The sequence below is a fragment of the Archocentrus centrarchus genome, chromosome 8 (assembly GCF_007364275.1).
Source record: "Archocentrus centrarchus isolate MPI-CPG fArcCen1 chromosome 8, fArcCen1, whole genome shotgun sequence".
Taxonomy (NCBI): Eukaryota; Metazoa; Chordata; class Actinopteri; order Cichliformes; family Cichlidae; genus Archocentrus; species Archocentrus centrarchus.
The window spans coordinates 16,975,129-16,985,616 of NC_044353.1; the positions used below are offsets into that span (position 1 = coordinate 16,975,129).

General features: G+C 41.9%; 1 protein-coding gene across 1 annotated transcript; it reads right to left on the reverse strand.

Annotated features, from left to right (window-relative positions):
* Positions 1-338: 338 nt before the first annotated feature.
* Positions 339-3,565, reverse strand: LOC115784070 (protein Tob1-like). The gene is made up of 2 exons (XM_030735143.1): positions 3,312-3,565; positions 339-2,012 (listed from the first exon to the last, which is right to left on the reverse strand). The coding sequence occupies exon 2, from the start codon at positions 1,796-1,798 to the stop codon at positions 776-778; it is 1,023 nt and encodes a 340-aa protein (XP_030591003.1). The 5' UTR covers positions 1,799-2,012; positions 3,312-3,565; the 3' UTR covers positions 339-775.
* Between the last annotated feature and the right edge of the window lie 6,923 nt (positions 3,566-10,488).

Here is a 10,488-nt window from a genome sequence, read left to right on the forward strand (position 1 = left end):
TATTCTTATATCCCACCACTACGGAATATTCTGTACACAATCTTTAGAATAGTCAATTTTTTTTTGTTGTTTTTTTATGATGAATTTGTTTTTATAATTTCAATAAAAAAAGAAAACATAAAGTTGCTGCAGCCATCACAGATCACTGGAGTAGTAAAAAGATATAAATGCAATACCATGTCGTAGAAACAATAGATACTCTGATATTTTACAAACTCTGTACTAAATTAAATTATACAATTAGAAAAAGACCAGGAAATCCCACTTATTTATGCCAATCTCTTGAAAAATTGGCGATGTCCAGTTATCTTTAAATACTGAAAAGAGGCCATGACTTGTGGTGGTGTTTTTTTTTTCTTTTTTGTCTTTTTTTTTTTTTAATATATATATCTTAAAACAGTCACATAAAAAAAATATTTTGTGCTTGGTTGGCAAAAGAAATAACAATGATGCATGTTGAAGTTTAGGTAACCAAGCTTGGACATTTTGTACTACAAGCTTCATTAAGGAAAAAAAAAAGAAAAAAAAAGTCAAACTCAAGGGGGCAAAAATAATTCACCCTCGGGCTCATGCTCTTAGACTCATAACAGATCTTACAGGTGACAAGTCACTTTTTTCCTTTTATACTTGACATTCGGTTCTTGTTTACATTTTTTTTTTTCAATTTTCTTATTTTTTTTTTTTGAAATGTGCATTTGTGTTTGTTTCCCCCCCATCACATTATCTCTGGTCGTTTCTGTATGAAGTAGTAGCTTAAGTAGTACCTTTACTTGTACTAGTTGGCCATAACTGGCTGGAATTGCTGGTTAGAATACTGCATGTTGCTTAAGCTGAAATTCAAGCCATCCATAAGGGACTTGTCATTAAGGCCACCGTAGGCCGCAAACATATCAAAGGCATTGCTGTACTGCAGCGGGCTGAGGCTGAGCGAGCTGTCGCCGGGGAAAAGAGCACTCTGGCTTCCCTGGCCCTGCAGGCTGGGGAACACAAATTCCTTGGCATTGGGGGAGAGTGCCGAGGGCTTCTGGTGCTGTTGCTGCTGTGGCGCTCCGAGGCCCAACCCGTACAGAGAGTGCATGGAGGTGGAGATGGCTTTCTGTTTTAGGAGACTGTTCACATTCAGGCCCAGGTTGGTGGGAGAGGTACGGGCCACCTTGTTCCCAGCACCACTGCCGCCATTGTTACGTCCACTGCTCTTCATCTTAGTGGAGCCAAACTTGGTAGCAGCAAAGGTGGCTGTTGTGAAGGTTAAAGGCTGTGTGGAGCGGGGCATAAAGGTGGGGCTGACTGCTGCTGAGTGACCAAAAGGTGGAGAGGGTGAGCTGGAGCCTGGGGAGGAGCCATTCACAGGCTCATTGATGGGCATGAAGACCTGTGCATCTGGATTGAAACTGTTCTTGATCTCCTTGTCCAAATCAAGTCCAGCATTACTACCTCCACTTTCATTGCTGTCGTCGACATACAACACTTTAACTGGCCCCTTCTCCCCAATCTGGTAGGACACCTCATAGGGGTCAATCCACACACTGAGGTCCTGGGGGAGGTTGTTGCGAACATCCTCGATGTCCAGCCCACTCTCTTTGGCTGCCTTCTCCACCACAGGGTCCACCTTCTCCCCAACATGGATGCATCTGAATCCTGAACCCTTGTATGGCTTGTCCGGGTACCAGTGTCCTTCATATTTCTGCTTCAGCTGCCGCTCCAGCTCCTCGCCAAAAATGTTGACCCGTCGCCTGGGCAGCTTGTTATACAGGTATGAGATGATGAAGTTGAGGGCTACTTGGATTTCAAGCTGCATAGCTAACTGCTGAGGTTTACCCGATGCGACAAGATTATTTGTGTCTGACCTTGAACGTGTCCACTGGATCTGCTTTGTTTATCCGTGTTTGGCAACACAGCTGCTCTCCAATCGGGATGGCAAAAGCAACCAGAACTTGGATGAAACAGGTTGAAAAATCAAAAGTGCTGGTTTTGTGTAAGTGGTGTCCTTCCACAGGGTGTGATAATTTTTCCTGCAACAATTGAAAGTGGAAAGAGAAGAAAGAAACACATACGCATAAGTAGATGTAAATATATTTGAAAAGATCATGCAATTTCACTGCACAGCTACTGGATGGGGGGTGGGGGGTGCAAGTAAGTGACCTTTAATTATAAGGCATTTGTTTAAGCAAGCATGTTGTCGTTTCAACTACTTGAGCTCATAAATATGTAGGTTGCAATCTATAAAAGACAACCAAAGCAGGATCTTAAAAATTAATCTAAAAAGAAGAATACATTATCGATAAACAGAAGACCCATTATATCTGGGGTATACTGTTGTTGATCTTGTACCTAAATTCGCCTAATTGTCAAAAGAAAAACAGCCACCAGGCACATTAACCTCACACTAGGGCTGGGAATCCTATTACATAATAGGCTTCTAGATATCCTCCTTACAGCAGGAGACAGGAAAACTACTGCGGGGTTACAGCATTTCATTATCCAAAAAGGGTAAGCTTGACTTAGTGACTTGCTTTGTAGATAATGCCTAAATGGTGGATAAGTTGGCAAAGAAATGATCCGGTTGGATTTCAGGCTTATAACCGTGCCACTGGGCTGGTATAGTATGTATAAGGCACAGATTAGTCGGTGCAGCGTCGACAAACAACCTGTCTGCACCCATGTTTTGCAATTTTGTAAAAGGATTTAGTTATTAAATATTTAGTAAGATGTAGGCTGAATGCAGACAGCACAGAAATTGTCGTATCCTAGCGAGAACAGCTAGACAGGGTGATATCGACAGAGTCAGCCTGTAGAGGCTGCTGAAATGCCTCGAAGTGGATTGTTTTATTTCTCCGAGGGGGAAGCAAATCTACACCGGAAAAAAAAAGAAGAAGAAAAACCCTGCAACGTCTACACCTCACGAATAAGATTCCTCGCAGTTGTAGCTACAGGTCTTGGCTGGTGTTACAGTAGAAGAGGCATAATATTACAAAAACTGCAGTTCACAGGAACAAACTGTATTGACACTAATAGAAAAGGGTAGATGCAACAATAATAACAGGCTGCAATGAAAATTCATCAGGCACTAAATGAGTCCGATGTGCAATGTGAGCATATTGTCATTTCCTTATATAAGAATAACAATTTTAAAAAGGGCATATCACACACTTATCGACTGTACACACACACAGCCTATACACCCCTCCCTAACTTCGTGGACTGACGCAGCAAATCAGCTTATAGTTAAGAACAGAGCTACAGTACGACTGAAAGCATAAAATAAAGACAACAATACACACATTATTAGAAATAAGAGATGAAATACTTACTTTTTTGTAAAAAATAAAGATTCTCAGTAGTTCTGAAGTACCGTTAGTTAGTGCAAATAGGGGAAAAAAGTATAAATACTTTCTTCACATATAATAAATTATCAGCGTTACAAAAAAGTCTTCCAGTACATGTAGATTTCGGAGGATTGGCGTTTACGGTTTTCTGTTTTTTAAGGTTATTTTTGCGTGTTTTTTATTTTTCCTCTTTCAGCAGGCTTTGCAGAGTAGCTCCCTCCTTACTCGGGAGTTTCGCAACTTCGTCCTCTTCTGGTACGGCGTCGCTCTTATTTATAGCTTTCCTCCGCCATGGGCACGAGGTAGGCGGTGATGCGGCTCCAGAGGTCAAAACAATGCGAGCGGCGGCGATTGGTCCTTAGTGCGAGTCCCGCCCTATTCGTACTGCCCGAGGCGAGCGCTGATTGGCTGATGTGCGCTGTCATACTCGGACAATCGGTCCTGTGAGACGAGAGAGACGCCTATGATGAGGGTTTGCGTCAGAGATAACCTAGGTCTGCGCTGACAGCAAAAGGCAAAAGTCCTAATTAATGTTATTCATAGGCAGTATTATATAAATAGATTGAGCATACAGATGTGAAACTTTAGCCCTTCTAGGAAGTAAATCTTTTCTATGAATCTGCTTGGGAGGCTGGTTTAATCGCCATGACCAGATAATATTTGAGACTGTGCGCTTTTGATACACTAACGATCTGTAACACAACTCTGTGCCATGTTTATACCAGAAACAGGAGCCTTAAAAATGGGGAGCCTTTTGAGCGATCATAACCTAATTTGTGCCTGCATTTAGTCATAGATCAGTCACAAAAGACCCTTTTTGTGGCTGCTACGAAAAGCTGCAGGAGCTGTGATTAAATGTATAACGCCTGAGAGGAGATTCCCTACAGCGGAACGATACAGCTGGCAAAGCAGTGTGGGTGGTGCTGCGTGCTATCTAGAAAACACAAGCGCTGATTGGTCTAAAATGGGGCAGGAACCATACTGTGAATGGTGTACCCGTATCCAAGGTGCTGATGTAGGCTGCGCACGTCATTGCTCGGCTGAACGCACGCCGTTGCCTAATTTAAAGTGAACCAGCACACACAGGTATATGCTCAAGAAAGGAAGTCGCCGCTGTTCGCAGTCGGTGGCGCTTTAAAAGCGTTTAAAATCACAATAAGGAAAACGTGCTTTCTCCTAACGATTAATGGTGTTATGTGAAACGGAAATAAAGGCGTTATCCTGATGAATTTACTTGCTGACAAAGATTTTGAGGTCAGATAGATAGATTATGCACAGGTCGCCTTATTTCCCATCCCAGCAGTGTTTGTAATGGAAAAAGCAGGGTTGGTCTGAAACCCCTGCTGACAGAGTGGACTTTCAGACATTCTTATGTTTCCCAAGAGGAGTCATGTGCTTGATGTGAGCTGTAAATGCCTGTAAAAAGGCTCCTGTGGAAAGTGCTTTAGGGAAGAAACCACATAAGACTGAGGACAGATGAGGCAGGGGCTGAAATGGAGGGGAGATTATATGGTTTGACACTGCCTTGCAGATTCAGATCCACCATCTATCTTAAAGTGGAAGTGGGTGGGTGAGTGAGTGGACTGCCAGCAAGCAGCACTGAGTCTTTTGCAGTCCTGGAAAGGCCTCGTGGGGCTGTTTTTACTGTAAAGATCTCAGTGTCACATGTCCTCTACGATCATTGCCATAAAGGCATTCTATCGTGGCTCCTCTTTCTCTGGTATGATATTTATACTGTGTACGGATCCTATGCATTTTTTGATAATGTTTACACAATTTGTGCCCTTGTGATGTTTGCAGTGGCAATAAAAGAAGTCAGCTGACAGAGCAAGGTCAGCAGCTATAATCAGGCACGTTAAGGCTGCTATATTGTCTTAGGGTGTAATCCTCTAATCATTAGAGTCCGATGTATCCACCACTCACTGCCGCTTCTGTCACATGAAGGAATGTAACATCCTGAGATTTCTAATCCCCCAAACAGTCTCCCTTCAGAGTTTGGGCCCCAGGAATGAGAATGTGTGTAGTTAAATGAGTAATTAGCAAATGTTGCAACTCAGTTTCCTTGTTGCATGAAAATCCAGCTCATCAGGGCTTAAGCTGACCTCCCCATGGCTTCTTTATACAGAACTATCACACTCCACACCATACAGGTTTGCACCAAGAATGAGGAAAAACGTGTTTTGATGTTTACTAACCCATTTCTCAGTGAATTAGAGGTCATCTTATGAGTATTTGCAACAAAAACCTAACTAAACACTCTGATGCCAGAGGACAACAAGATGTTGCCCCCCCTCCCCGCTGCTGTTAGAAACACAGGACAGAAATACACAGGGCCCCTGTGATAGGACTACAGACCATAATAATCCACTTCTGATTTCCTCTGTACTGTTTGCTCAAAGTAATAAGCGGTAAGAAAGGGGGGAAAAAAAAGACCCTGCACTAATGTAAAACACATTATCCTCTAAGCAATGAGGAACTTAAGGGGCTGTGATTAAATAACCATTTGCTGCGTGTTTATTTAAGGTCTACTTTTATAGAGCAGCGACACAAACAAACAGGCAGAAAAGCAACTGACACACAAGTGGAGGAGATTTCTCACACACCGCCGCTTCCCTGTCTGCCCCCCCCTCCTTCCTTTGCTTTTATCCCTTTTTCTGCCCCCACCCTCCCTCTTTCCAGCTCAGACGGAGAGCCTTTGACGTCACAGGTTGTCATTACTTAACACAAGTCTGCAGAGCGCCCTGGGCTCCTCGTAATAGACAGATGCTTTGCTCTCCCTTTGAAGAGCAAATGAGGCAGTGGGTGAGAGTGAAGGAGACAGCGAGAGGGAGAGAGGAATACAGTCGGTGTGCACATTGGCACTGAGATCGAGATTTTTAGTGTATTTTGTCTTTGTGCCAAAAAAAAAAGAAGAAAACTGAGATATTTACTAAAATTATCACCTTAAAGGCAGGAAGTCCCCACTGACAGAAGAGCTTATATTCTCTCTAGAGCCTTTTACAGTAAATATAGGAAGGAATTTAATCATATTTATGTTCTCCTTGGCGCAGTCATTCTTACATAACTAACTAACCCTATCCCTTTAACCCACAACATGAAAACCAGAAGGCTGTGGTGAGTGGCCGTGATGAAATGCTTCTGTCCTGTTGGGAGCGGCACCATCATGGACAGCAATGCTCCATCTATGAAGCACAAGGGGGGTCACCGAACAATTTAAGAGGGTAAAAGTGATGAGACTCACATGCTGTGGCCTTCACAGTCATTAGATTTCTAACACCACTGGGAGATTTGGCATCAGTGTGTCATGCAGCGGTCCCTAACGCCAGTATCTTTTGAGACAATAGTTTTCCAGTTACTTTTTCAGTCAATGCCAGGTCACACTGAAGCTCTCCTGGAGACACAGGGCAGCCACACACTTTACTTAGACAATTTATGCTGGTTTCCTACCCTACACCTATAGCTGTTGACTGAAAAACTGGCAAACTGCAGGTAAATATGTCTGTTAGGATGGTAGCAGAGCAACACAATACAGTAAGTTCATCCACATTGATCAGCACGAGATAAACCTGCACCTTTCATTCATTCTACATATTTAATCTCTCCCTATATATATAAATCTCATTGAGATCGGTGACTGTTTACATCACCTTTTTATGGCATTATCAGCCAGTATTTTTTGTCTCTGTGGCTGTCTTTTAACTGTGGCTGTCCATTAAACATCATGCATCAGTGGCTCGGCCATGAGTCACACAGCGTGCATGTACAGAGGAATTACACAGCAGTGTATGTGTAAATACAGACGTTATGCTATTAGTTGTCACGACAGCAACGTAAACGCTTTTTTTCTCCTGCACTCCGCCTTTAAAATCCACAGACGCTGTTACATAATTCATCCAGCGGTGACCGCTGGGGCAACATCAATAGATCTATGTGCCGTCTGCATAGAGAAAATAATGCATCTATAAGCTCATTATTGACCTGTGTTCAGTTTCAGAAAAAAGAAATGAAAGATACATGTTTATCCTCACTGTGCGTGTGTTGTTCAGTGTTGCTGATATGCGTTATATATTCACAGTTTTAATTGTCGCATGAAAGCCAAAGTTTGCTGTTACTTCTCTTTTATTCTGTTTCCACGACGAGCTGCTGCTTTGCATTCGTCCCCATTTTTATCTGCATTTCTTTCACTTTGACCTTGCAGTTCCGTTTAGAAAACTGAAATGCTTCAGCTTTAACTTCCACTAAACTGAAATTAAAAAAGAAATCTCCCTCACACAGAGCAGGTCAGTACCTTCAGCTGCAGCTGCACCATCCCAGCCTGCCTCAGTGCAGTGAATGGGTCTTCATATGAGGGCTTTTTAAAGTTAACTATCTTATATAGCCTGCATTTCTATTGATTTTTGGCTGATTTACAGGGAAAAAGGGAGGGAGGAAGATAATCAATCAATATGATGGCTCTGCATGTTCTCCCTATGAACTCAACAGACCGGGTCTCTTTGCACATAAATTCCCTCATGTGATAGAGTGACACCCATTTTACCTCATGGAGAATCAATTTAGTAAAAGGAAATTTTGATTCATCCATTCAGTGACAAAGTTCATCATTTTCTGTGATAGATTATATTACTAATATATATATATATATATATATATATATATATATATATATATATATATATATATATATATATATATATATATATATATATATATATATATATATATATATATATATAAAACTATTTTGCGTTCTTTTTTGTCACTAACCACTTGTGACTGTTTAATGTGGGGTCCACACAGTTGCTCACAGTGTGCACAAGATGTGAAAGGAGGGGGGGAAGGTCCCCTGTGTGGTCTTGTACATACTCCACATGAGTCAAACAGCAGGAGTGGATGCACTCCAAGTTGGCAATCTAAATAGTAAACAAATAGAACTGGGTAGTTTAAAAGAGAGCAATGCATCATCAATAATTTACCGTGGCTTCTTGCCACAGCTTGGCAAAAAGTGCAATAGAAGCAGTAAAAGTCTTAAATTTGTAATATTTCTTAAATCAATAAATTATTTTATTGCGTTGTTAAATTCTCTGCACGGGTTCTTCTACGGCTCCAAGTAAACCTGGATGAGATATAAGGACGCTATCTCCATCCCAGCTGCAGAATTTAGAGGAATATATTGTTGAGGATTGTGGTTGCTTTTCATAGTAAGCATATGGTATTCAAAATGTTCATCTTGTGATATTTAGTCTGTTAATGTTGCCACATCATTTCATGTTAACATCAGGGACCTTCCTGCATTAGCGGTGATAAAAGTGATAATGGGAAAATCTTTTCCTCAGCTCCCATGATTCTGTCTGTAAGATTTTTTTTATTACATCTAAATAGATCTAGTTTGGGGTTCATTTGGGAGAGACCGCAGTGTGTCAGATCTCTTTGGTGTGCCCTCGATTGGAGTTAATGTCCCTGCACAGCAAGCAGTCTGTAAAAACTGCAAACTGGGGCTTAGCATGCAAAATTAAAACAAGACTAACCCCGACCTAACCTGCCCCTGGTCTAAAAGCTGTCTGGCATGTATGGGCTTTAACACCTTGTCAGTCCTTCAGTTTGGACAGAGGTTCATTTGCACTGACAATATACCTTGGTGGCCACATGTGTCACTGACCACCTCCAAATGTGCCTTCAGGAATGTGGTGGCGCAGCCCTCTGACTACATTCGCACCTGTATATAGAGCTGTTATTTCCGATTGGGTTATTCAAGACACATTTTAGTGCTTAGTGTGACTCTTGGGGTGTTGGGGAATCAATAGTGTCTAGGTTAAAGGAGCATGGAGGTGTGAGACAGGAAAGAAAAAGGGAAATAGGGAGGTATAAAGGGCAGCTGGGAGGATATGAAGAAAGAAGCTAAGAAGAAAAAACAGTTATGACCATGTGGGGGAGGGATGGGTGGTGAGAAACTGAGCAAGAAAGATGACAGGATCAATTCAGAGCATGCATATGTGAGAGAATAAGAGAGCCAGATTGAATGGATGAAAGCCATTTAATAACTTCAACTCTATTTTATTTTCAAAACCTGAAAGCATCAAGATCGAGGCCTCCGCAGACAATCCCCTAAGCCTATTCAAGGTAGTTTCAAGGCAGAGTCTGATGCACTTATCATAATTCCTATTAGAGCTGACCCTACATGACACTGCATGCAATTAGGATTCATGGCGAGAAATTAAAAGTAAACAGCAGGAGCTGTCTGTGGAGACGTGTGCCTGATAGATGAGAGGCAAGATAGAGGCAGACAACAGAGGAAGAGGAATGAGGATGAATGAAAAACTGAGAGGGAATAACAATCCCACTGTTGTCTTTAACAAAGGGAGGGAGGGTGGGAGGCTCCACTGTGTTCGTGGCTGTGGAAAAATACTTTGTTGAATCCGTGTCTCCGACAGAAACGCACACATTAGTGCGTTTCTCACCACACCAGCCGTGTGTGTGTGTGTGTGTGTGTGTGTGTGTGTGTGTGTGTGTGTGTGTGTGTGTGTGTGTGTGTGTGTGTGTGTGTGTGTGTGTGTGTGCATGTTGTAACTAATGAAGAAGCCGCACACCGGTAGCTATCTCATCTGCTTTTAAAATGAGATTCTGTTTTGACAGCTTAAGAAACACCCATATTATCTTGAATTTTTTTCTGGCTATTCTATTAAATTATTCAACGTGTAATCATCCAGCCTGTCACAGGGGGCAAATTAGATCCTGCAGCTTGTCTTATACAAATGAAACCACTTAATAAAACGGACGCCCTGCACTGTTGAGCCTGTGACGTCACATAAGACCAGGACAGCTGTTATCCCAACTCAGAAGTGCGTACATATGTTGCCCTTACTCAAAAGACAGTAAAATGTGTTTAAATATTGTGCTATTTCCACATGTTTCCACCAGTTCTTTGGGCATCTGAATTATTTATTAGCTTAATCAAAGGCGGCTCCAAGAATAACAGGACGTTCCTTTGTGTCTGCACACTGCGTTTTAGCATGGTTGTTTATGCTTTCATGCTTTGTCAAAATATTGAGAAGATGTTAACAACTGCTTATGAGAAATTTGCATCTCATTCAAGGGTAAGGAAATGACACAATAAGTAAATATAGATGCAAAAATGAGTTTATGTGCATGTGTGCTACTGGTTGTG